The 26,288-nt window shown below is 41.3% G+C and overlaps 1 protein-coding gene across 5 annotated transcripts in view; it reads left to right on the top strand.

Annotated features, from left to right (window-relative positions):
* Positions 1-26,288, top strand: part of nfrkb (nuclear factor related to kappaB binding protein) — a 120,294-nt gene that overhangs the window by 4,943 nt on the left and 89,063 nt on the right. For 3 of the 5 annotated variants that reach the window (XM_072238487.1, XM_072238488.1, XM_072238485.1), the window contains exons 2-7: positions 3,461-3,610; positions 5,375-5,576; positions 5,904-6,031; positions 6,760-6,937; positions 10,254-10,355; positions 11,269-11,342. In XM_072238487.1, coding sequence (XP_072094588.1) covers positions 3,476-3,610; positions 5,375-5,576; positions 5,904-6,031; positions 6,760-6,937; positions 10,254-10,355; positions 11,269-11,342 — 819 coding nt within the window. In that variant the 5' untranslated portion in view covers positions 3,461-3,475. Of the gene's footprint in view, positions 1-1,924; positions 2,106-3,460; positions 3,611-5,374; positions 5,577-5,903; positions 6,032-6,759; positions 6,938-6,975; positions 8,562-10,253; positions 10,356-11,268; positions 11,343-26,288 lie in introns of those variants that run through there. The other 2 variants (XM_072238486.1, XM_072238489.1) reach the window with 2 other exon arrangements.

The following is a 26,288-nucleotide window of genomic DNA, read 5'->3' as shown; positions in this document are numbered from 1 at the left end:
TTCCCTGGGAGACTCTGGGTCCCCCAGGACTTCAACATCCGGCATGAAGAACACACAACAGCCATTTACTGCACTAGGTACAGTAAGAGAGAGAAAAAAATTGGAACCTTAACAGAAACCTACCTCTTTTGAGCCAAACGCTGGTGCTGATACTCCTACTCTCACCACTAGCCTTCTCCCAACAACGGCCCTTCTGTGCTTTTATTTAATTCACTGTGCTCTGCTCCAGCCACTGGTTCGGCCTCCGGAATGTCTGAACGCCTGCGAAGCTCTCCTTTTCAAACAGGCATTGCTGACCTGCGAGAAAACTCAATGCTGTTCTCTGCTCCTGCTTCCTATGGTCTATGGTGATCCGAACTGAACACAGTACTCCAGCTGTGGCCTAACCAATGTTTTATAAAGTTGTATCATAACCTTCCTGCTCTTTTATTCTATGACCCAGCTAATGAAGGCAAGTGTTTGATATGCCTCTCTCACCACTGTCAGGAATCCTTGGACTTGTGCACCGGCATCCATCTGGTTAACTCCAAGGGCCCTACTATTCATTGTTTATGTGCTATTCTTATTAGACATCCCAAATGCATCACTTTGCATTTATCAGGATTAAATTCCATGTTTCAAAGGTACATTTAATGTCAGAGAAATGTATACAATATACATCCTGAAATACTTTTTCTTCGCAAAACATCCACAAAAACAGAGGAGTGTCCCAAAGAATGAACGACAGTTAATTGTTAGAACCCCAAAGTCCCCTCCAGCTCCCCTCCCTCCTGCATGTAAGCGGCAGCAAGCAGCGATCCCTCCTCCCCCCACCAGTAAAAAAGCGCATTGGCACCCGCCACCGAGCACTCAAGCATGAGCAAAAGTAACAGTAAAGACACAGACTTGCAGTTATCCCAAAGACTACTTGTTCACCCGGTATTCGACATACCACAGGTTCTCTCTCTCCCTAATTTTCACAGCGAGCGGGGAGACATAACAAACAACTCACTGGTTTACGATGTTAAGTGTCTGTCATGTCACTTTATTCAAGCTCTGTGCCCAAAGATCACAAATCTCTGGGCACACAGCCACAAATATTCCGACTCCCCTGACCACACACGGGTCTCCTGTTGTGACACCGACCCTCGATCTGCCAGCCTTCAGAGCCCCGAGATCCTAGACTTCCAAATCCCAGCCGAACTCTTAGGCCGAGTCCTTGGCGTGCCGAACAACAGCCAGTCCTGAAGCCTCGAGAGTGGGTTCCATTTCCGCAAAGAACCGTAGTCAGTGTGTAACTCCAGGTCAGGGTCTTCAAAAGAACCCTGAAAGGGAAAAATAAATATATTAAGATGGAAATAGAGCTGTTTCCGAAGATGCAAACAAAGGAGTCGCCGTTTAGCGCCAGCATTACTCTACTCTGCCTTCTTCACGTGTCATTACTTTGCCCAATTTACTGATTGGTTGATATCATTCTGTAGCCAGTGACTACCCTCCTCACAATCGCTGAATTTTGAGTAATCCACAAACCTGTTAATCATACTTCCTGCATTCAGGTCCAGATAATTTTATATGAACAACAAGCAATAAGATTCCCAGCACTGACCCCTGCAGTACACACTGGTCACTAAAACAACCCTCTCCTCAGCTCTGACCTTATGGGTTCATCTCCCGTGTGGAACTGGTCAAAGGCTTACTGTAGTCCCCATGGATTACATTATGCACATTACCCTCATCCGTCCATTTGAAATATTCAGCCAAATTAGCCAGATTGGATCTTTCCGTAACAAACCCATATACTGACAATTAGTGATTAGCCCCTGCCCTTCCAAGTGTAAATTAATCACATCCCTCAGAAATTTTTCCAATAACTTCCCTACAACTGATATTAAGCTCACAAGTCTGTAATGACTGCTTTTTTTTCTGCTTCTCTCTTTGAATAAAGGTATCATATTTGCTGTCCTCCAGTCATCTGGCACCTCAGCTGTGAGATGATCTCGTCCTTCCACTCACAGCAGCCTGGAAAACACATTATACATTAGGATCTCATCAGGTCCTAATGATTTCTCTTCTTAAATCAGCTGAGATGTTGGATATTTCTAAGTTTGCCGACACACAGAAACTGGGTGAGATTGTGACAATTACACAGGCCTTTGTGAGATCTTTCCTGCAGTATCGTGTCCAGTTTAGTCTCTAGAATGAATCAAATCTTGATATTAAGTTTCCCCAGCTGCCTGAAGAGAGACAGGTTTGTGGTTACTGTAGGCTAGAAGAATAGGAGGGAATCTAATTGATTTGTACTAAATTCTGACCATCACAAAGAGTAGCTGTGTGAAGAACATTTCCCTTGGCCAGAGGCTGGGATCAGAATATGAAACAAAACGTGTAGGATTGAGGGGAATTTCCTACACTGAGAGGATGGTGAACCTGTAGAATTCTCCACCACTAAACGTGGTGAGGGCCAAATTGTTGAATACATTTGAGGAGGAGGCAGGTCAGTTTCTGGACAGAAAATGCATCGAGGGCTTGGGGAGAGAGCTGGAGAATCAGCCATTGCCGTATGGAAAGGTGGAGCAGACTCAATGGTCTGAATGTCTTCTTGCTCCCATTGCCTACATTTCTGAGGGGGGGGGGATGGAAATGAGGGAAGTAGAATGAGTGGTGGAGAGCATGAGAGGAGGAGGGTGGACAAGTGTATCGTGACCCTGGGTGGCAGAGGGAAGATGTGCTCAAGGAAGGAATGGATGAGGAAGAAGGCAGACAGGGATAGGGGAATGAGGGAATCTGGGGTACTGAGGGAATGAAGTAGATAGTGTGGAAGGGGTAGAGTGAAGGAAGGGAAATGTGGAGAAAAGGGTGGATACATGGAATGAGAGAGTGAAGGGCAAAGAGAATGACAGGGATGTGGGCAAGGAGATGATGGAGGGGGAGGGGGAGATGAAAATGAGAGATGAGAGGTGGAAGGACAGGGACAATTAGAAGGAGGAGGGAATGGGGATAAGGAAATGAGGGAGATAATTGGACAGGAGGGAAGAGGTGGAAAACTAGAATGGGGACGCAGAGTTTGAAGAATTTGAAGCTTTCTACTTTGGCTTGCTACATACGTGTGGACTAGATTAGAGCAACAGTTGCTTTTTGTTGGAAATACTGATTGCAAGGTCGTGTATGTATCTAATTTATTCAAATATCTAAAACAGATTAAATTCTGGCTTTCATAAAGCAATTCAGTAAAGCAGAGAGGGGAAAAAGCTATGGTCAAAGAGCAGGAGGATAGGTGTAAAGCAGTTACCTCACCAGAGTACATTCTCAATGTACCATCGGTTCCAGGACTGCTTTATGTTACAGAACTGGAAAGGCAGCAGCTCAAGGAGTCCTTTGCTCACTAGGACATAGCAATTTACAGATCCCTGAAAAGATGCTTCAATGCAAACATTGCTCTATTTATCTTCACATGTTGCTTTTTTCGCCTCTGTTTTCTCAGGTTGCATAACTGAGGATGGATTGTCTGGATAATATGTTAACAGAACCCTTGGAATTGGGGTCAACCAGGGAGGTGAATGGTGCAGGTATTATGGAAGAATGCTTGCTTGGAGGAACCAGGGTCAATCTTCCAGAGGACCTGTTAGAGGATGTGAGTACTCTGCAACCCAGGAATGCTCTGTACTCGCACTAGAGCAGTTTCTGGCCTTTTCTTAACTTTTTATGGTCGTCAGCCTGCTCTTTGTGGAGCATCATTATGGCATTATTGTGGACTCTTAAAAGTGAAGTGTAGAGAGCATTTCAGAGGTGGAAGGAGAGAATATAGAGGGAGAAGTATAATCCAGGGCAGCATTTCAACGCAGTGCTGCGAAAGTCTGCATATCTGGGCCAATGAAGTAGACCTGGCAACTTGTTCAGCTAGCAAAAGCTGTAACCATTTACCCTGAGCTGAAGACGTCATGATTTCAGGGGGATGTGGGAGTTCTCCATGTGTTCATTATCATTAGAACAGCGCCAAGTTATTATATTACTATTTGTATGGCCTTGCTGCACACAAGGTAGCTAATATATTTCTTGTTCTGTTACAGTTACCCCACATCAAAACTTTTATTTTTAAGGTTGCTCTGAGATTCTGAAAGGCACTCTGTAATAGATAGTCACATTTACTTTCATTTGACCAAATCTACATGGCGTGGCTCAAGAATTGGCCACAAAAAACAGAGGCTCCTTCTTCAGTCGAAGATTTGGTTTAAAGAAACTGTCTCTCACAGCTGGAAACTGTAATGCTTGCAGAACTTTCAGTTATAACTTAACTGGTGATTATTAATTGATTTCTTCATGACACAGTTCAAGATGGTTTGAAAGTAAGAAGCATGTTGCTGCCTGCACAGTCTAGACCATGACTTGTAGCCCTCAGTGTTTTGAGTATTAAGGTTCGATATGAGGGAGTGTTCAGCCAGTGTAGTAGTGAGAGCAGCATCAGCACCAGAACACAGAGAGAGACAGCGTGACCCTGTGCTCAGTGCAGCTGTGTCACAGATCCAGCAGCCTGGTTTCAATTCTGACCCCCTACGCTTAGCAGATTCTCTGTGTGATGGTAGGTCTCCTTCAAATGCTCAGGATTCCCCCAACATCCCGAAACATGCAGATTATTCAGCTCAGTGACGGCTGTGAATTTCGCTTGTTTAGGTAGGTGGTAGGAAAACTAGGGGCTGCCATTAGGCATGTGAGCGAATAGATGATGGGTGAGCAAGCAGTGGAATGGAGGAGATAAGTTTGCTCTAAGAGCTGGCGTAGACTTGATAGGCTGTGTCTTTGTGCAAATTGTCACTTATTACACCTTGAACTACCCTGTCTTTTCCCTTGTGTATTATTATTGCTCTCTCCACTATTGTTTTATAACAGTGTATAATTTCTAACTTTTCAGTGCAGGTCCTCTCCAGCTTAATGAATGTCTGACTTATTTACAGCCCATCATATCACCAAGCGTTTCTGAAGGAATTACTGGCTGTTGCTTGGCTCCAGGCACTTTCTAATGGGTGGGAACTTGGTTCATAGACACACTTCCAACTTGTGAGCTGTCTGGGTTATAAACACTTCACAGGAACAGAATCTTGCTGTAAACTGGGTAGGATCTGAATCCAGGTCAAATCCATTTGCAGATTGCTGGTTTAGAAAACAGAAATGAATAAATTTCACTGCAGGATTGTAGATGGGAGAGTCTTAACTAACTAGCAGTCTGTGCTGTACCCATTCAAGTCACTCTGGAGATTGGCACTGAGTATAGAATTTTAAATAAATTTCATTCTGTAGAAAATCAGTAATATTTTATTTAAAAACTGTTTGGCAGGGAACTTTCTGGCATTCTGACTGTAGGACAAACTCCAAAATTGACGTTTTACCTCTTCTCCCAAAGCCTGAGATCTTCTTTGAGGTGGTAAGTCGCAGAACCTGGGACGAGGTCCTGTCTCAGGCCCAGCGAGAACACTTGAGGAAGTTTCTTCCACAGTTTGCTGAGAATAACCTGGAGCAGCAGGACAACATTATCACTGGGCTCTTCAATGGAGAAGACTTCCGGTTTGGAAACCCTCTCCACCTTGCTCAGAAGTTATTCCGAGGTAAAGAGATGATCACTGCGGCATCTAATGAGCTTACAGCTACGTAACGTGGACGGCATGCTTCGCTAAATAACGTAAATGAAAAATAAAGAATTTGGAACTTTGGATTCTGTAGTAGATGGGATACCTTCCAAGGAGTTCTGCACATTCTTAGTGAATAGGAGATGCATTTCATACACTGGCGACGTGCAGAATGAGATCAGTCCAGAAGTTTCTTCCATTGCTGCTGTATAGGATGAGACTGAATGGGAAGGTATTTGATCAGATTCAGTGTGAGGGGACACAGTTAAAGGAATTGTTTTACTGATGGTTCTCTTTCATCCATAGATGGTCACTTTAACCCAGAGGTGGTGAAGTACAGACAGCTGTGCATAAAATCACAGTATAAACGTTACCTGTACTCCCAGCAGCAGTACTTTCACAATCTGCTCAAACAGATCCTTGTCTCCCGAAAGGTAGGTGTGGATGGCTAAGGTCAGACTGCTGAAGCAGGCTGCCACGACTTGAATGGATTGTGTTGGTGCTTGGGCCTAGAGGATGAACTGTAATTACTGTACAAACAATTGAGCATTTAAGGGATCTGACCATATTGTACTTTATAATAAGTGCTCTGGGAAAACAACTCGGAAGCAGTGGAAAATAAAGAAGATTCCAGGGTAGATAGTGGATGTCAGTTAAGAACAGAGGAGATTGAGGAGTAGAAGGGTCCTGATATTTGGATTCATAGTGTCAGTGCATACTTGGTACGTCAGACCCACTATGGTGTTTCTAAGTGTACCAATGCTAAGTGCACATTGGTGCTGAAATGTGTACAGTACCTACTGAAAATTTGGTACCTAAATCCGTCAGGCCACAGACCAATCATTAATGTGTGTATAGTTTATTGGCCCCCTTCTCAGACTTTGTTCATAAACAATATGCTGACATTTGCATTTGTACATTCCACTGTTTTAACCATGAGAAAGACACTGGTGTTAGCAGAGATGGGAGATATTGGGCCATTGGGAGAAAGGAGGAAAGTCCATTGTTGGATGAGATTGGGAGAGCCACAGAATGAACCTGTGTACAGGAGTCAGTAAAATATTCATCGTGAGGCAGCACTAAAGATTGGAACTCACTGAGGGTGATGTCTCAGGTCAGGTGTTGAGATCTGCAGTTCAACCTCTGTTCATTGACGTTTCAGGAGTTGCTGGAACTGGCGAGAAAGAGTGGCCCTCACTTAGCACTGAAGAGGAAGTATCATGCAACCTCCAGTGAAGGAGAGCGAGAAGAAGAGAGAAGAGCACGCAGCCGATATGAGAAGATCCTGCGAGAGGTCAAGGAGGAGTGTGAGGATAACAGCATTTCATCCGATGAGGAAGGTCAGAATTCCTGTAGCTGATTCAGTGCAAGTTATCCAGATGGAGCCAAGCAACGACTAGTTTGGTATTGTACTGTCTGTTTGAACTCTGTTTTAGAGTCACAGTGTTGTACACCACAGAAGTGGGTCCTTTAACCTGCCACACCCATGCCAACCTTTTGGCCACATTACAATAACCCCACTTGCCTGATGTAGGTCCATATTGTTCCATGCCTGGCCTATTTAAATGCCTCTTAAATAAAATGATTTTTTTCTGATTCTACCATCGCCCCCCGCAACATCTTTCAGATATCAACCACTCTAAGAAAAAAATCCCCTCAGATCCCTTTTACATCTCCCGCTTCTCACTTTAACCATAGTGAGTTTTAATTTTTAATACCTCTGATATGTGAAAAAGTTTCTGACTATCTGTTCTATCCATGCAGTGTATATAGCCAGGATGCCTGAGACTTTTGCATAGTTCTGTAGTAATTTTATGTATTGCACTGTTGCAAAAAAAAAAATCAAATTTCATAACGTATGTGAGTGATGATAAACCTGATTCTGATGTAGGTCTCTATTGCGGACTGAGACCAGGAAGGGAGCACGGAGAGGCAATCATTGTTTGGAAAAAGAGGAGGGAGAGGGGAAGGGAGTAGGAGGCACCGGAGAAACAGTCCGGAATGATCAGTAAACCAATTGTTTGGAATTAAGTGACCTTTCCTGGTGTTTCAGGACTGGGTGTGTCTGAACCCGTACCACCCCCCACCCCAGCACTCTTTCACTACCAGCTGTACCACACCCCTCCTGTGGTGCTCTACCCTCACCATTCCCAACATCTTTTGCTTCCACCAGATTTACAAACTCGTTCTCTGCTCCACATTGACAAATACAGTACACCCTAAGACTTTTGTACGGTACTGTACTTCTATCAGGTCTCCCTTGGCATCCTTTGCTGCAAGGAAAATAAACCCAGCTTATCCAGTCATTTCCCATAAGGAACATAGAGGATGTAAGAGAGAATTTAAGAAGAAAATTTGAAGGGTAAAAAGGAGCCATGAAAATCCTTGTCCTAAGTCATACTGTTGGTTTATCAGGAACAAAAAGGTAAACAGGATTCTGTGTGTGGAGCCCAGCAATGTATAAGGTCCTAAATGAATACTTCTAATTTGTGTTTACCAAGAAGGAGGACATGGAGGATAGTGAGTTCAGGAAGGGGCACATGGATAATTTGGAGCATGTCAGTATTGAAGAGATGGTCTTGGAACACACAAAAGGTTGATAAATTCCCAGGGCTAGAAGAGATCTATCCCAGAACGTGATGGGAAACGAGGGAGGAGATTGCTGCGTCCTTCATTATTTGCAGGTGAGGTTCCAGAAGACTGGAAGACAGCAAATGTTTTCCTTTATTTAAGAGGGGAGCAAGATAAGCTAAGTAACTTCAGGCTGGTCCCACTTGTAGAAAATCTTAAAGGTTAGGATTTATTTTCATTTGGAAAGTTAGGGACTGATTAAAGAGAGCCCACATGGCTTTATGTGGGGAAATCCTGCCTCATTCATTTCATTACATTTTTTTGAGGAGATGCCAAGAAGTTTGGATCCACAAGGCAGCCTGATCCAGAAGGCTGAGATACATGGGATCCGAGGTGAGCTGGCTAATTGGATCCTAAATTGGCTTGGTGATAGGAGACAGTGGATAGTGGCAAAAGGATGTCTTCCTGATTAGAAGTCTGCTCTATGGTGATGTACCACATATATCAGTGCTGGCACCCTTGTGTCTGATGTACATTAACAAAATGGGTGTAAGTGGAAATGGTAGGATTAGAACATAGTGCATAGAGAGTATCGCACAGGAACACGCCCATTTGGCCCACAATGTTGTGCTGAATTAATTCAGTTGATAATCAAATGCCAATCTAACCCCTTTTGCCTACACAGTGTCTATATCCCTCCATTTCCTGCACATTTTGTGTCTGTGTAAGGTAGTAAGTTTGCTGATGACACAAAGGTTGGTGTTGTGGATGGGAATTTGGGTAGATGTAGAATTGGAATGCCATGGGGAATGGGCCGACTGAGTAGGCTGATCTGGGACCACACCTTGGTCTCAGCTCCAAAATTGGGAGCTGGAGGTTGAAGGTGAAGGCCAGTTTGAGGAAAGCTTTGCTTATCCTGAAGGGAATTTGGGCAAGTCTGTCAGTTTTAATATATTTGAGGGAGGAAAGGGAGAAGTGGAACAGGTTGTTTTCACTGTGTGGATAGAAAATGCTGGGATCTTACCACAAAGGGGGAGAATATAGATAAGAAATTTGAGGGAGACAAATCTTAGATTCTTAACAGAGATATAATACCAATATGATGAAGGGATAGGAGCCATTGCAGGTCCTTCTCAGGGCAGAGAAGAATAGTACTGAATAAGTGCAGTCTGACCTGGTGGGGAGCCACTGGACAATGATCATCTGAGGGAAAGAAAGAAGATATAGTTGGCATTGGGGTCTGCAAGGGGAAGGTGATAGTTCCAATTTCATTAGCTGGTTTGAAAAGGATATTGGAATTATAGTTGTACATTTAAGGAAAGTAAATGGAAAATTGAAAGGAAAGGAGCAGAGAGGTAGAGTAATGTGATCGCTCCTAGACAGAACCAGTTCATACCAGACTTAATGCCTTCATCTTTGCAGCTTTGTCTTGAGATCTCAGGGGAACACTCGTAACCATGTTCTGCCAGTTTAAACACATACCCTTGCCCTCTCTCCCTTCAAAAGCAAGTCTCTTTCCACACCCATAGGTTGCCTCCAATTCTTATTTTATCCAATTGTTATTTCAGCGCCAGATCTCCTATTTTGACAATTTAATGGAACCTTATCAAAGTTTTCTTCACGTCCACGTTCCCTCATACAGAATGTTGGTCGAACTATCAAAATATTCAGTGCATTAGACAAGTGTTTGTGTCTTAGATCTGCTTCATGCTGAAGTTTTCAATCACTTTCACTTCGTTGCAAAGGAACAGATTCTCATTACCTCTGTAGAACATAAAGAACATGACACTGACAGTTTATCAATTTGAGAGCATAATACTAGATCAGGATAGTTTTGAGCAGTCAGCAACTCATGAGACCTGCGAGTTGCAATACAACTTGCTTTGAATCCCATTGATCATGTAAACAATCCTCCCACTGAAAACTGTTATCTGTTGTGCAAACTCACACTAAGCATGCTTGCTGCTTTCGCGCATTCATATTGAACAGTTTAGAAACATTGATTTATGAATTTATATCATAATAAAGTTGTAATCTGACAATGTTCTTTGATGTATTGATATGTCACCTTTCTTTGTATTATAGACATGTGCTCCTGGTTTCCCAGTTCTCCTACACATCCCCCAAGTCCCAGCATAGCTCTGAGAGTTGTACCAACACTCTCCACACAAGACATGAAGACAGTCAGTAAGTACTATGTGGCCTTTTGTTGAGAATGTCCAGTCAGTCATGAGCTTTTGATTCAGGCAATTATTGCACATTAATGCCTGCTGAATATGTCGATTTCTTGAAAGTGTGAGAGAGCCAGGTCTGTCTTTGTGGACAGTATCAATGCAAGGTGTCAGGTGTTGCTTGAGTTTCATTTTCTGTTATTTGTATTTTTTTTAAAGACTATCCTTGGGCTCTTTTAGTGATGCAGTAACTTTATACAGAGGGCAACAGTTGTGCCCTACTCCGTGCAGGTCCTGTGCAGTGCTGCTAACTGTCCACCCTGGAGAAGGTACAAAAGCAGCTTCAGCCCTCAGCCTTCTGTTCCAGCCCAGCACTAACCATAGCCCGTGCTTGCCCAGCCCCATAACATTCTCAGTCAGCCCGCCAGTTGTTGCCAACTATCGATGTGGACAGGCCCAGTCGAACTTGCATAAACCGAGAACCGAAACCCTCCCCACTGCCTTCCACAATGTTTACGATTCCACCCCACCTGCAGTCTTGGCTGACCCTCACTTTCTCCATGCCTTGCGCGAGTCATTGTGCCTGTGGGCGAGGAAATGCTTGTCTGAGTGCTGAGGACGTAGTGGTATTGTGTAATTGGTCTGAATGAGATAGAATTGCTGAGTGTGTGTCATAGAGTCATATTGCCCTTCGGCCTTTGTTCCACTGTCCCTGCTGACCATTGCACTTACCTACACTGGTCCAATATACCCACCTTCAGTCTGTAGCTTTCCTTGCCTTGGCAATTCAAGTACTTGTCTCGATTCTTTTGAAAGGTGTGGCTCCATTGTTTCCTCAACAGTGTATTCCAAAATACCATTGTTGTTGGTGATGTGATTGATTGTGTAGGGCCAGGTATTACTAAATACCATTATTTCTTATGTTCCAGCTAAGCTTGAATTGGGCGATGAGGATTTGAAACTGATGTTAAAGAAGCACATTGAAAAACGAAGACGCCAGCCGGTAAGCTGAATTGGGGATCCTGAAAATATTCTGCCCAGTTCTGTTGATTTTATTTAGTTGACCTTTCCCCAGATTAGGGGTATATTATGCTTTAGCAGGAACATATTATGTTGAGGGGGTTATTTCCTTCCCGTGACAACACTATAATCCTTACTATCCAAGGGATCCCTATTTTGATCCATGGTACATATTGAACAAGCTGCTCATAGTCAGGGTGGGCCAACCCAAAGAGAAAGGCACTCTTGGTTCACAGATGTATTTTTTTTAGAACTGGAATTCATTTATTATTGTCCCATATACCAAAATTCAGTCAAAAGCTTTCCTTGCATATTGTTCGTTCATGTTTGATCATTGAGAAAAAACAAAAACAGTGCAGAATAAAGTGTAACCGCTACAAAGAAAGTGCAGTGCAAGTAAACAATAAGGTGTAAGATCATAAGGTAGATTGCGAGCTTAAGAGTCCATTTTCTTGTATTAGGGAACTATTTAATAGTCTAATAATAGTTGTATATAAACTGTCCTTGAGCCTGGTGGTACGTGTTTCAGGCTTGTATAATTTCTGCCTGATGGGACAGGGGAGAAAAGAAAGTGTTCAGAGTGGGTGGGGTCTTCGATTGTGCTGGCTGCTTTACCTAGGCCATAAGAAGTATAGACAGAGTTCATGGAGAGCAGACTGGTTTCTGTGATGTGCTAAACTCTGTCCACAACTCTAAGGTTTCTTGAGGTCACATGCAGAACAGTTGCCATGCTAAGTTGTTATACATCCAAATTGGATGCTTTCTATGCTGCATTGATGAAAATTGGTGAGGGTTGACAGGGACATAGCAAATTCTTTTAGCCTTCTGACGAAGTAGACGTGTTGCTGAGCTTTCTTGACTGGACCAGAAGAGGCTTGGTGATGTTCACTTGAAGCTGTCAATGCTCTGAACCTCAGCACCATTGATGTAGACAGGAGCACATGCACCGCCCTCCTTCCTGAAAACAATGACTAGCTCTTTTGTTCTGCTGACACAGAGGGAAAGGTTGTTGACATGACACCATGTTACTAAGCTCTCTATCACCTTCCATTATTCTGACTCATCGTTGTTTGAGATATGGCCCACTACAGAGGTATCATCTGCAAACTTGTAGATGGAATTAGAGCAGAATGTGGTGACACACTCGCAAGTGTACAGGGAGTAGAGTAGGGGGCTGAGGAAACAATCTTTTGGAGGACCTGTCTTGGGAATAATCATGGCAAAGGTGTTGCTGCCTATCCTTACTGATTGTTGGTCAGGATGTCAAGGATCCAGTTGCAGAAAGAGGTGTTAACTCCCAGGTGACTCCTTAACTTGATGCTGAGAGTAGCCAAGCCCTCCCATACCCCACACAGATCTTTGTACTCTGCTGCTGATCCCATCTGTATTTCAGCAGCCCAGTCTTTAATCAAGAGGCCAAGTTCTTGTCCAAATAAGTTTTAAAATTCTGCTTCTGTTATCCTTTTGCCTGTGAATCCTAGACTCCTATTTTCTCTTAAAAATACTTTCCTCGACTTCCTTCTAATCATTCCATAATTGGTGACATATTTTCTTAAATGATTATTTTCTCTAAGCCTCTTATAAGTTAAACAGTTTAATTAAATTTCCCTCACTCCCCTGTTTTAAAGAAAACAATCCCAACTCAGCCATCGTTGTACCCTGGCTAAAATCCTCAAGTCCTGACAAAATACTGCAAGCCTCAGTATCTTCTGCACTGCTGTTGCTTCCTTCCTGTGGTGCAGTCCTGTGATGTGGTGAGCAGCATTTGAACTGGCTCCTCATGATTCCTTTATTTCAGATGAGCCTCTGTAATATTATATTCCATGCAGTAACTAACAAAAGAAGCTATTCCTCATGTTAAGCCACCTTTGAAATCATAGAATCATAAATGGAGGCTGTACAGCCCTCCACCAAAGTGCCTTTTTAGCTTTAACCTAGCCTCTTTCTACACGGCTTTGCAAAATTTCCTCCACTGTATATGTATCTAGTTACCTCTTGGAACTTGCAATGCAATCCACCTTTACATGTCAGTAGATATTGCATCCAGATTCTAACTACGTGCTGTGCTTTTTAAAAAAAAGTTTTGCGCATGTCACTGAATTTTCACCGCCTTTCGTTTATATTTGCGACCTTGACCCCTCTACCAATTGAAGCAGCCTCTCACATTCCCCACCCAGTCCCATTTTATCTATATATATATATATATATATGTATATATATTCATTCATCATATCTCCCTTGGTATTCTATGAAGGAAACAGTCCTAACCTCTCAATCTATCTCTGTAGTCCCTCATCCCAAGAACACTTCTCATATATTTACCTGTTCTGCTACCTTCATGTTTATGATCCTTCTGGTGCTCTGAGCTTACCAGTATCCTTACTGTGCATTCCCTTATCTTCCTTATATATTCTTGTTGCATTAATTCAGAATTTCCCCTACTGACTCGTGCATTAATACCTTCCCACAGACCAGTTTCTTACTACTTGCCTTAAAGTTAATTTTTACATCAATTACAAACTGTTTAATCATGCCCCTTACATTGTAAGTATTGCATTATTAAACACTATCATTATCTTTTATGGACTGAATAAATATCAGTGACAGGATTATTTTATTCATTTGACTTAAATGTACACTCAGTGGTCATTTTATTTGGTACAGGAGTACATCGTCGTCTTCTACTGTAGCGCATCCATTTCAAGGTTCGATGTGTGTTCATAAATGTTCTTCTGCACACCACTGTTGTTATTTGAGATGATGTCACCTTCCTATGAGCTTGAACTAGTCTGGTCATTCTCCTCTAACCTATTTTATTAACAAGCTACTTTTGCCCACAAGCCACTGCTGACTAGATATTTTTGTTTCTTGCACCGTTTTCTCTTAACTCTATAGATTGTTGTGTGTGAAACTTCCAGGAGATCTACAGTTTCTGAGATACTCAAAACTCCCCATCTGGCACCAACAATGATTCCACAGTCAAAGTCACTTAGATCACATTTCTTCCCCATTCTGATGTTTGGTCTGAACAACAACTGAACCTCTTGACCATGTCTGCGTGCTTTTATGCATTGAGTTGCTGCCACGTGATTGTCTGATTAGATATTTGCATTAATGAGCAGGTGTACCTAATAAAGTGGCCACTGAGTGTAGATTGCAGAAAAAGAAACTGTCACTGAGGTGCACAGTAACCTACTACTGTCACCTTAATGAACTACCCTCCTTAGGGATTGACAATGATTTTCTTTAGTAGGACTTGCTAAAACCATATAGAACGTGTTTATGCCCTACCTTTATCAATCCTTTGTAGTATGCCCTGAAAAATTCAGTGATTAGTCAAACGTACCTTTCCCTTAACATGCTGATTTGTCTTCCAATAATTTGTATTTTTCTAAATGGCAAATTACTTTGACCTTCAGAATCTTCTTCACTAATTTTGCGTATTCTTTATATTATGCTGATTGCTCAGTTGTTTCTCATTCTATCCATTTCTCATTTTTTTTAAATAACAAGTATAATGATACCATTGTTCCTGTTCTCAGGCACCATGTCTTTGGCTAAAGAGATTTGGAAAATAATGATCAGTGTGTCCGCCATTTCCTCCCTTGTATATTTAAAAAGTTTCTTTTAACCTCAAGCTAATGATCTCATCCAGTATCTCACAGTCCTCTTTTATTTTTACCCTGTATGTACTTTGCCCCTCATTTATTAAAACAGGAAAAGTAGACATTCAGAGACAACACATGTTTTGTATCTGCACGTGGATCTCATCTGTTGAAGCAGTGGGTAGTAGTTGCATATAAGAGAAAATCTGCAGATGCTGGAAATCTGAACACCACCACAGTGTGGTTGTAGTTAAATGTATTCTATATGCAAGCTGCTAATTTGTTTAATAGTTTGTTGTTTTAGCTTTGTCATCATTCTGTCTTTATATTTGTATTATTTGGTCTTGTATTTGGTCTGCTTCTGAAGCCCAATGTAAAATTCAGTTTCCCACTATAACTTAACCGTGTACTCAGAATTTACTCAAGTAATCTGGAGGGCAGATTACAGGAGTAAGTGATCAGCACTTTGTGCACAACACATCATACACAGGCTCATACTGTTCCCTTGCTTTGTTCAGAGTAGGCTAAAATGGGGACACAGCTAGTAAAGCTTCTACCTTGCAGTTGAAGTGACCTGGTCCAATCCTGATCTCACTGCTGTCTGTGTGGAGTTTGCACGTTTTCCTTATAACCACACGAGTTTCCTTCAACTGCTCCAGTTTGCTTCTACAACCCATTGATATACAGGCCAGTGGGTGAACTGGCTGCTGTAAATTGTCCAGAGTGGGTGTAGAACTTAGGGGGAGTTGTTGGGTGGGTAGAAAGAAAAAATTGGGCTTAATGTAAGATTGGCCTGATAGGTGCAGTAGGCTATGCTATGTTACTGACTGATTCTGAGAAAGATGAACAGAGAGATCACGGACTGCAAAACCTCACTGGCTTCTCTAAAATAGTAGAAGCAGCATCATTGAGGTATCTGGAATGCACTTTTCCATAAAATGAACTGTTCTATTTGGTCTTCTCTTGGGTGTGAAGAAGCAAATTACAATCACTGAGTAATTTTATTCCTCATAGCCCATCCCCAAGATCGAGGGTGACCGTTTCAAACTTTAGCTTTGTGGATTCTGTGGTGACTGAAGAAGTCAGTGTGGGAATCACAGACTCCACATATAGTGCCTGATTGGGTGGTGACTATCCCTAATCAGTCTTAGTCTAGTCAAATGATGGTAAATCCTATCCTTCAGAATCCTCTCCCACAACTGATGTCAGACTCACTGGCCTGTAGATCCCTGACATGTCTTTTTGCCTTTTTAAAATTATGGTACAACATTAGCCACCCTCCAGTCTCCTAGAACTCCACTAGTGCTTAACGATGAAGCAAATAACCCTGCCAGGACCACTGCAGGTTCTTCTCGGGCTTCTGACAAGTTCTGAGGATGCACTTCATCAGGCCCTGGGGATGTTTTAAGACTGCCGAAAATTGGTATATGGTCTAAGACATCACACTTCATTTGCCTCAGTTCTTTCTCTTCCCCTGATCTTAGCCACATAAAAACGAGTGAGAAATATTCATCAAAAATCTCACTCATCTTCTGCAACTCCACACATAGACAATTATGCTGATCATAAGGAAACATATTCTCTCCCTTACCACTATTTTTACTCCGAATATACTTGTAGAATCTCTTAGGATCTTCCTGAATTTAGCCTCCTAGATCCATCACATGTCCTCTTTTTGCTCTCTGATTTCCCTCTTAAGTGTACTCCGACATTTCTTATTGGTTTGAGGGGTTCACCCAATCCCAAATGTCTAAACTTAATATAAGGCTTCTTGGCCCTGACCAGAGCCCCAATCTCTATTGGGCTTATTGAGCAACAACTCAAAGGTTACCTGGCCTATATATTTCTAGTTCTGTGGCACAGGGAGTAATCCAGAGAGCAATACCCTCGGGGACCTATTTTTAACACTTGCTTCCTCTCTCCCTGTACTCACATGACATTGAGACTAGAGCAGACTCGATGGGCTGAATAGTCTAATTCTGCTCCTGTGTCTTATAGTCTTTTGTGTCATGGACAGGGCCTCATTCCTTTTTCTACCCATGTCATTGGTACCGATGTGTATAGAGACCTACAGCTGCTTCCCCTCCTCTTGAGAATGTTCTGCAACCACTCAAAATGTGGTGGGACGTGAACTTTGCTCTCTGGATTGCTAGTCAAGCACTCTGTACTCCCACCATCCCACTCAGATCTTTGGAGCTTGTAGCATTTGTTGGAACTGGTGCACTTGTTGTTCCACTTCAGATCACAGGATTTTTTCTGTGGTTCTGAACTTGCATGAGGTCTTTTAAAAATTTCAGTTCATTTAGTTACTTGAATTTATATTCTGTGCTTGCCAGAGTGGGGTTTAAACTCATGTCCCTTGGGTAGTTAGTCTAGTCTCAGTGCCATTCTTACATTATTTTCATGCAATTGCATCTTTGATGTTCGACCAAACAAACCTCCATCGCATTCATAAAACCTTGTGAAACAAGCTATTGATTGTAACAATCAAGAGCAGGGATGTGGGTGTGAAGCTTGGTTCAAGATGATTGTGATTTCAGTCACATTCTAACCCAACTCCAATATCCTTCAATTCCCTCAATGTCCAAAAATCTATCGATCTCAGCCTTGAATATACTCAATCACTGGCATATGTCATGAAATTAAAAATTTTTCTCTTGAAGACTTGTAGATACTCAGGTATTGAGTTAATTTATAACAGAAATCAATAGATTTCTGGATAGTAAGGGAACAGAGAGATATGGTAAAAATGCAGGAAAAAGGTACCGAAATCAAAGATTAGCCATGAACTTGGTGAATAGTGGTGCAAGCTCGAAGTTCTGACTTCCTGTGTTATGAGCTGCATGGCAGAGCCCGTGCCCAGGGAGAATCACGTTGTATACAATGTGCTCCAAGCTACTTGAACTCTAGGGCATGATTTCTGAACTTGAAATGCACCTAGAGTCACTATAGAAGACATGAGAGATTTGTGGATGGTACATTTGGTCACCTGCGGCCTGAGAATTGTGCTGTTTACAAGCATCCACACCCCTATGAAAAGAGAATTCTGAAGATTTACAACCCTGTAACTAAGTAAATTTCATCTCATTTCCATTGGAAATTGTGAATGCTTTATACTGTGACTATATCGCCTTGCTTTAGTCTCCTCAGCCAAAGGAAACAGCTTTCCTCACACCAATCCTATTAACCTCTCACAGAATTTTTCAGGTCTCAGATTGCCGGGATGTCTTTAATTTTTCTAAACTTCAGTGAGTGTCAGTCCAACACAGTAATTTCCCAAGGGCAATCCCCTCAAACCTGGAATCAATTTAGTAGATATGAGTACACCTTCTCCAGGTGTGTTCTCAGCAAACTCCAGAGAAGCTGTAACAGGACTTGCTCATTTCTGTAAATAACTTCTCTTCTGCGCCAATACCTAACCAGCTAAAATAAAGGTCTCTATCTTCTGTAAAGATTTTCTTCTGTATTGCTTGCCGTGTGTCAAGGATAAGGGGCCCAAAACTGCTCACAATACTCCAAGTGAGGCCTCATCAGTGTTTTATAGAGCCTCAACATTACACCCTTGCTTTTATATTCTAGTCCTCTTGAAATGAATGCTAACATTGCATTTGCCTTTCTCACCACAGACTCAACCTGCAAATTAATCTTTAGGGAATCCTGCACAAAGATTCCCAAGTCCCTTTGCATCTCAGTTTTTTGTATTTTCTCTCCATTCAGAAAATAGTCAAAGCTTGCATTCTTTCTACAGAAGTGCATAACCACAAGCTTCCTAACACTGTATTCCAACTGCTACTTTGCCCATTCTCCTAATCAGTCCAAGTCCTTCTGTAGCCTCTCTACTTCCACAAGGCTACCTACAACTCCATCATATTGTCTGCAAACTTTGCAACAAAGCCATCAATTCCATCATCCAAATCATTGACATACAGCATAAAAAGAATTGGTCCCAACACAGCCCCTGGCATAATTTACATATTACTATTTATGGTTTTATTACTATTTATTATTTATGGTGCAACTGTAACAAAAACCAATTTCCCCCGGGATCAATAAAGTATGACTATGACTGTGGAACGCCACTAGTCACCGGCAGCCAACAAGAAAAGGCTCCGTTTATTCCCACTCTTTGCCTCCTGCCAATCAGCCACTGCTTTATCCATACTAGAATCTTTCCTGTAATACCATGGATTCATAGCTAGTTAAGCATAGAAACCATGGAAAAACTACAGCACAGAAACAGGCCTTTTGGCCTTTCTTGGCTGTGCCGAACCATTTTCTGCCTAGTCCCACTGACCTGCGCACGAACCATATCCCTCCATACACCTCCCATCCATGTATCTGTCCAATTTATTCTTAAATGTTAAAAAAGAACCCACATTTACCACCTCGTCTGGCAGCTCATTCCACACTCCCACCACTCTCTGTGTGAAGAAGCCCCCCCTGATGTTCCCTTTAAACTTTTCCCTCTTCATGTCCTCTGGTTTTTTTTCTCCCCATGCCTCAGTGGAAAAAGCCTGCTTGCATTCACTCTATCTATACCCATCATAATTTTATATACCTCTATCAAATTTCCCCTCATTGGGGGGCGTCACGTGATGACGTAGGATTGAGACGTGTAAATCCAGCTCTCCCGCAGCAAATCAGTAAAGTACCGTTTAAACAAAACAAAGTTAATAAATATTTTCTGAAAACTATTTATAAACTTTGTAAGACTACTTTACGATATGCCTCCTAAACCGCAACAAAAGAAGTCTGCTGTTGCGAAGCAGCCGCGAGACGGGAAGAAAAAAGGGCCTACTGCAACGATGGAGCCTCGGACTCAGGTTGGATCTCCTTCGGTAGAACAGGGAGCAATGGCGGTGGTAACGGCTTCCTCGAAGAAGACACCGGAAATGCGCATGCGCAAAGAAGAGCGCATGCGCAAATCGACACAATGCAAACTACAAGAACCGACAGCCACTGCAATTGAAAATGACTCAGAGTCAGAATTAGATTCTGCAGAGAATACAGATGAAGAAGAGGAGGAAGAATTGGAAACGATTGGAAGTAAAGGAGATGATAGAGACATGAGAGAGCTATATTGCAATTAACAGCTGAATTAAGAAAAGTAAGAGAAGAGCTTAGAGATACGAAGATGTGCTATGATAAGTTATGACAAGACAGGACAAAATGGATAAGAAGCTTCAGAAGATGGAAAGAGCAATGGGGCATATGAATGATAGAGTGGAAAAAACAGAAAGTGATCTGCTTGTCTGGAATTCGGAAAGAAACCGACTCTTGGAGAAAGTGGACATGTTGGAAAATTTTAGTAGACGTAATAATATTAAAATTGTTGGTCTTAAAGAAGATACGGAGGGAGATAAACCAATAGAATTTTTTCAAAGATGGATCCCGGATGTTTTGCAAATGGAAGAGGAGGTTCGACCAATTGAAATTGAGCGAGCACATAGAGCTCTAAGACCAAAACCAAAAGATGACCAATATCCACGATCGATTTTAATAAAATTCTTAAGATTTCAAGACAAGGAAAGGATTCTACAGGCAGCTGCTCGAGCTGCCAAAGATAGAAAAGGGCCATTGATAATTAAAGGGAACAAAGTTTTTTTCTACCCTGATATAAGTTACGAACTTTTGAAGAGAAGGAAGAAATTTAATCCAGTGGAAAAAACCCTATGGGATCATGGTTATCAACTTACACTGCGTTATCCTGCAACCTTGAAGATTTTTTTGCCTGGTGGAGAAAAAAGATTTTTTGATGACTATCAGAAAGCAGAGCAGTTTGTGCGAGATTCTCTGAATATTCACCAGATACAAGAACAAACCCAGGAGAGCGAGATAGATTGAAGATGAAGATTGGGTTAAAGAATGGACTTGTTGGATTTTTGAAGCTGGATGAATGTATAAATATATTATTAATTATACAAGGGGAGTAAGAAAGGTTAAAACTGGAGGAATATTAGTTGGGAATAGTAATACTAATTTTGTCTATATATATATATATATATAATTTTTTTTGTTGCGGGGGAGCTGGAAGAAGCACTGATCGATTGCTACGCTAGTCATGTGTGCAAGTGTGGCTTTTGCCACGACCCGTAAAATGGAGGGGGGTAGTGTTGTGTATCCTTTCATTCACAACATTAGTGGGGGGGGGTATTTTGTTTTTTCTTTTTTTGTTTTTTTTCTATCTTCTTTTTTCTTTCTGCCTGGAAGGTTGGGAGGGAGACACATAGCAACATGGTGAAGTTTAAAGAGATTCCCCAAGGAACTATGAGAGTTGAGAAGATAAATAATGTTTTAGATTGGAGTAACTTTGTTAAGAATAATGACTAATTTATTGAATTTTTTGAGTTTTAATGTTAACGGGCTTAATGGACCAGTGAAAAGAAAAAATCTTAACACATATTAAAAAAATGAAGATAGATTTAGCTTTTTTACAGGAAACGCACCTAACAGAAACAGAACATCAGAACCTAAAGAGAGATTGGGTGGGAGGTGTTGTTGCGGCTTCATTTAATTCAAAAGCGAGGGGAGTAGCAATTTTGATCAATAAAACGTTACCAGTTAGAATACAAAATGTAATAACTGATTCTGCGGGGAGATATGTGATTATACATTGTCAACTTTTTTCTGAACTATGGACTTTTATGAATATTTATGCACCAAACGAAAATGATGCAAAATTCATACAAGAAGCTTTTCTGAATTTGGCGGATGCGCATGAAAAAATATTAATTGGAGGAGACTTTAATTTTTGCTTAGACCCAGTCTTAGATAGATCAACCAAGGCTGTTATAAAATCGAAGGTAGTAAATTTAACTTTATCATTGATGAAGGATTTAAATCTGATTGATATATGGAGAAGAATCAATCCTAAAGAAAGAGACTATTCGTTCTACTCCCATAGACATAAAACTTTCTCAAGGATAGATTTGTTTCTATTATCAATGCATATTCAACACAGAGTGAAAAATATGGAATATAAAGCAAGAATATTATCAGATCATTCCCCTTTATTAATGACAATAATAATGGCTGATAAGGAAGAAGTGGCTTATAGATGGAGATTTAATTCAACATTATTAAAACGTCAAGATTTTTGTGATTTTATGAAAAAACAGATTCAATTTTTTTTGGATACAAATTTTCATTCAGTGGATGATAAATTTATATTATGGGATGCAATGAAAGCATATCTTAGGGGCCAGATAATAAGTTATATGTCTAAAATTAAGAAAGAATATATGGCAGAACTAGATCAATTGGAAAAAGAGATTACAAAAATAGAAAAAGAATCTCAAAGATATATGTCAGAAGAAAAACGAAAACAACTTGTCAATAAGAAGTTACAATATAATACGCTTCAGACATATAGAACGGAAAAAGCAATTATAAGAACTAAACAAAGGTATTCTGAGTTAGGTGAGAGAGCACATAAAATTCTTGCCTGGCAGTTGAAAACAGAACAAGCTTCCAAAACAATAAATGCAATTAGAACAAGGGCAAATAAAATATCTTATAAACCTCTTGAAATAAATGAAACCTTTAAAAATTTCTATTCTGAATTATATCAATCAGAATCCCAAAATGATGTTAATGAGATAGAAAGATTTTTATCACAAGTTTCTCTTCCAAAATTGAATTTGGAAGAACAGAAGGGATTAGATATGCCTTTTACATTAAAAGAAGTTGAAGAAGCTTTAGGATCACTCCAAAGTAATAAATCTCCAGGAGAAGATAGTTTTCCTCCTGAATTTTATAAAAAATTTAAAGATTTATTATCTCCTCTTTTTATGGAACTAATACGTCAAGCAGAAAAAATACATAAACTTCCAGAATCTTTTTCAATAGCGATTGTAATAGTATTGCCAAAAAAAGACAGAGATCCAATGAAACCAGCATCATACAGGCCTATTTCTTTATTGAATACGGATTATAAAATAATAGCAAAAATTTTATCGAATAGATTATCTAAATATTTACCAAAATTAATACATATGGATCAAACAGGATTTATTAAAAATAGACAATTGGCAGATAATGTAACCCGGCTACTCAGTATAATTCATTTGGCACAAAAAAGGGATGAGAAGAGTATAGTAGTAGCTTTGGATGCAGAAAAAGCATTTGATAGATTAGAATGGGATTTTTTATTTAAAGTACTAGAAAAATATGGGTTAGGAACATCTTTTATAAATTGGATTAAAACTTTAAATTCTAACCCTAAAGCTAAAGTAGTGACAAATTTTCAAATTTCAACACCATTCCAGTTAAAAAGGTCAACTAGACAAGGTTGTCCATTATCACCTGCTTTATTTGTACTGGCGATAGAGCCATTAGCAGAACTTTTATCTGCAGCTTGTCCCAGGTAAGTCATCCCCCCCAACAGTATCCAATGCGGTATACTTGTTGAGGGGAATGGCCACAGGGGGACCCTGCTCTGCCTGCCCTTTCCTCTTCCCTCGCCTGAAAGTGACCCAATTTCCTGTGCTCTGCTCTTTTGGCGTAACTACCTCCCTGTAGCTACTATCTATAATCTCCTCATTCTCCTGAATGATCTGGAGGTCACCCAGCTCCTGCTCCAGTTCCCTAACGCGGTTTGTTAGGAGCTGCAGCTGGATGCACTTCTTGCAGATGTCGTTGTCAGGGACACTGGAGGGCTCCCTGACTTCCCACATCCTCCAAGAGGAGCATTCCAACATCCTGCCTGGCATTCGCTCTACTCTAAACAATCTGAACAAAAAACTTACTGGAACCTACCCTGGCTTCTGCCTGTTCTCGCCGAAGCCTGTTGAGCCAAAGCCGTCCCACTCAACTCCCTCTCACTACGCTGCCCACTGTATATGGTGGTCTGTTTTTAAACCTTGGCGCGCTACGTCACATGCCTGCGCAGTGCAGACCCTTCTCCCCGAGTAGTGTTTAAAAAAAATAAGACTTTTTTTTTACCCGATTTCATCACTCCCTTCTTCTCAGCTGCTTGCTTCGACTGAAACAAGAACCGTTGAAAATTCCTCGTTTTAAACCTTGGCGCGCTACATCATGCGTCTGCGCAGTGCAGACCCTTCTTCCCGAGCAGTGTTTAAAAAAATAGACTTTCTCTACCCGATTTCTTTACTCCCTTCTTCTCAGCTGCTTGCTTCGACTGCCTCATGTCTGGCAGCTTGTCAAAGGCCTTCTGAAAATCAAAGGACACAACATCAACTGATCCTTCTTTGTCTATACTGCTTGTTATTTCTTCAAGGAATTCCCGCAAGTCTGTCAGGCAAGATTTTCCCTTGAGGAAACCATGCTGACTACGGCTTATTTTATCATGTACCCCCAAGTACCTTGACACCTCATCCTTAATAATTGACTCCAACATCTTCTCAACCACTGAAGTCAGACAAACTGTCCTATAGGTTCCTTTCTTCTGCCTCTCTCCCTTCTGGAACGATTCCAGAATCTAGTGATTCTTGAAAAATCATTACTAATGCCACCATAATCGCTTCAGCAACCTCTTTCAAAACCCTGGGGTGTACACCATCTGGTCCATGTGATTTATCTACTTTCAGACCTTTCAGTTTCCCAAGAACCTTCTCTCTAGTAATGGTAACTTCATGCATTTCATGACCCCTGGCACCTGGAACTTCCACCATACTGTTACTGTCTTCCACAGTGAAGACTATTGCAAGATTTCAGTTCGTCAGCCATTTCCTTATCCTCCATTGCTATCTCTCCAGCATTTTTTTCCAGTGGTCCAATATCCACTCTTGCCTCTCTTTTACACTTTATGTATCCGAAGAAACTTTTGGTATCCGTTTTAATATTATTGGCTAGCTTACTTTCGTATCCCATCTTTACCTTAATTACTTTTTAGTTGCCTTCTGTTGGGTTTTAAAAACTTCCCACTAATTTTTACTGTGTCATATGCCGTCATATTGGCTTTTATGTTGGCTTTAACTTCTCTTGTTCACCCATGGTTGTGTCATATTGTCTTTAGAATACCTCTTCCTTTTTGGGATGTATATATCCTGTGCTTTCTGAATTGCTTCCAGAAATTCCAGCCATTGCTGCTGTGCCATCATCCCTGCCAGTGTTCTTTTCCAATTAATTCTGGCCAGCTCTTCTCTCATGCCTCTGCAATTTCCTTTGCTCCACTGTAGTACTGATACATCTGACTTTAGCTTCTCCTTCTCAAATTTTAAGGTGAATTTGATCATATTATGATCATTTGTCCCAAAGGATTCTTTTTACCTTAAGCTCTCTAATCAATTCTGGTTAATTGCACAACACCCAATCCAGAATAGCAGATTCCCCCAGTGGGCTCAACCACGAGCCGTTTTAAAAACCCATCTCATAGGCACTCTAGAAATTCTCCGTCCTGGAATCCTGCACCAACCTGATTTTCCCAATCTACCTGGATATTGAAATCCCCCGTGACTATTGTAACATTGCCCTTTTGGCATGCATTTTCTATCTCCCGTTGTAATTTGTAGACTACATCCATACGACTGTTTGGTAATGTGTATTTAACTTCCATGAGGTTCTTTTTACCCTTCCAGTTCCTTAGCTCTAACCACAATGATTTAACACCTTCCAACCCTATGTCACCTCTTTCTAATGGTTTGATTTTATTTTTTACCAATAGAGCAAACAGAGGGAAAAAAAGTAGTGAAGTAGTGTTCTTGGGTCAGTGTCCATTTGGAAATCTGATGGCAGAGGGATAAGAAGCTGTGCTTGAATCATTGAGTGTGTGCTTTCAGGCTACTATACTTGCTCTCTGATGGTAGCAATGAGTAATTCTGGGTGGTGGGGGTCCTTAATAATGGATGCTGCTTTTTTGAGGCATCGCTCCTTGAAGGTGTCCTGGATGCTGATGAGTCTAGTGCCCATGATGGTGCTGACTGAGTTCACAACTTTCTGTAGTATATTTTAATCCTGGGCAGTGTTCCCCTCCTGTACCAGATGGTGATGCAGCCAGTCAGAATTCTCTCCTTGATTCATCTGTGAAAATTTGCGAGTGTCTTTGGTGACATACCAATTCTCCTCAAACTCCTAATGAAACATAGCCCCTGTTGTACCTTCTTTGGTCAAGAAGGTTCAGTTACTTGGCATTTAAGACGAGGTAGTAAATTGGATTAGACTTTGGTTTTGCAGGAGAAGCTAGAGAGTTGTAGATGGTTGCCTCTGTGACTGGAGGCCTGTGACTAGTGGTGTGCTATGTGAATTGGTGCTAGGTCTGCTGCCAGTGATCTGGGTGATAATGTGGTTAACTGGATCAGCAAATTTATGGATGACATCAAGACTGGGGCTGTCGTAGACAGGGAAGATTATCAAAGCTTGCAGCG

The sequence above is a fragment of the Mobula birostris genome, chromosome 20 (genome assembly GCF_030028105.1).
Source record: "Mobula birostris isolate sMobBir1 chromosome 20, sMobBir1.hap1, whole genome shotgun sequence".
NCBI lineage: Eukaryota > Metazoa > Chordata > Chondrichthyes > Myliobatiformes > Myliobatidae > Mobula > Mobula birostris.
Note: the sequence above shows the minus strand (reverse complement) of the source record. Positions and strands in the feature narration are given on the sequence as shown.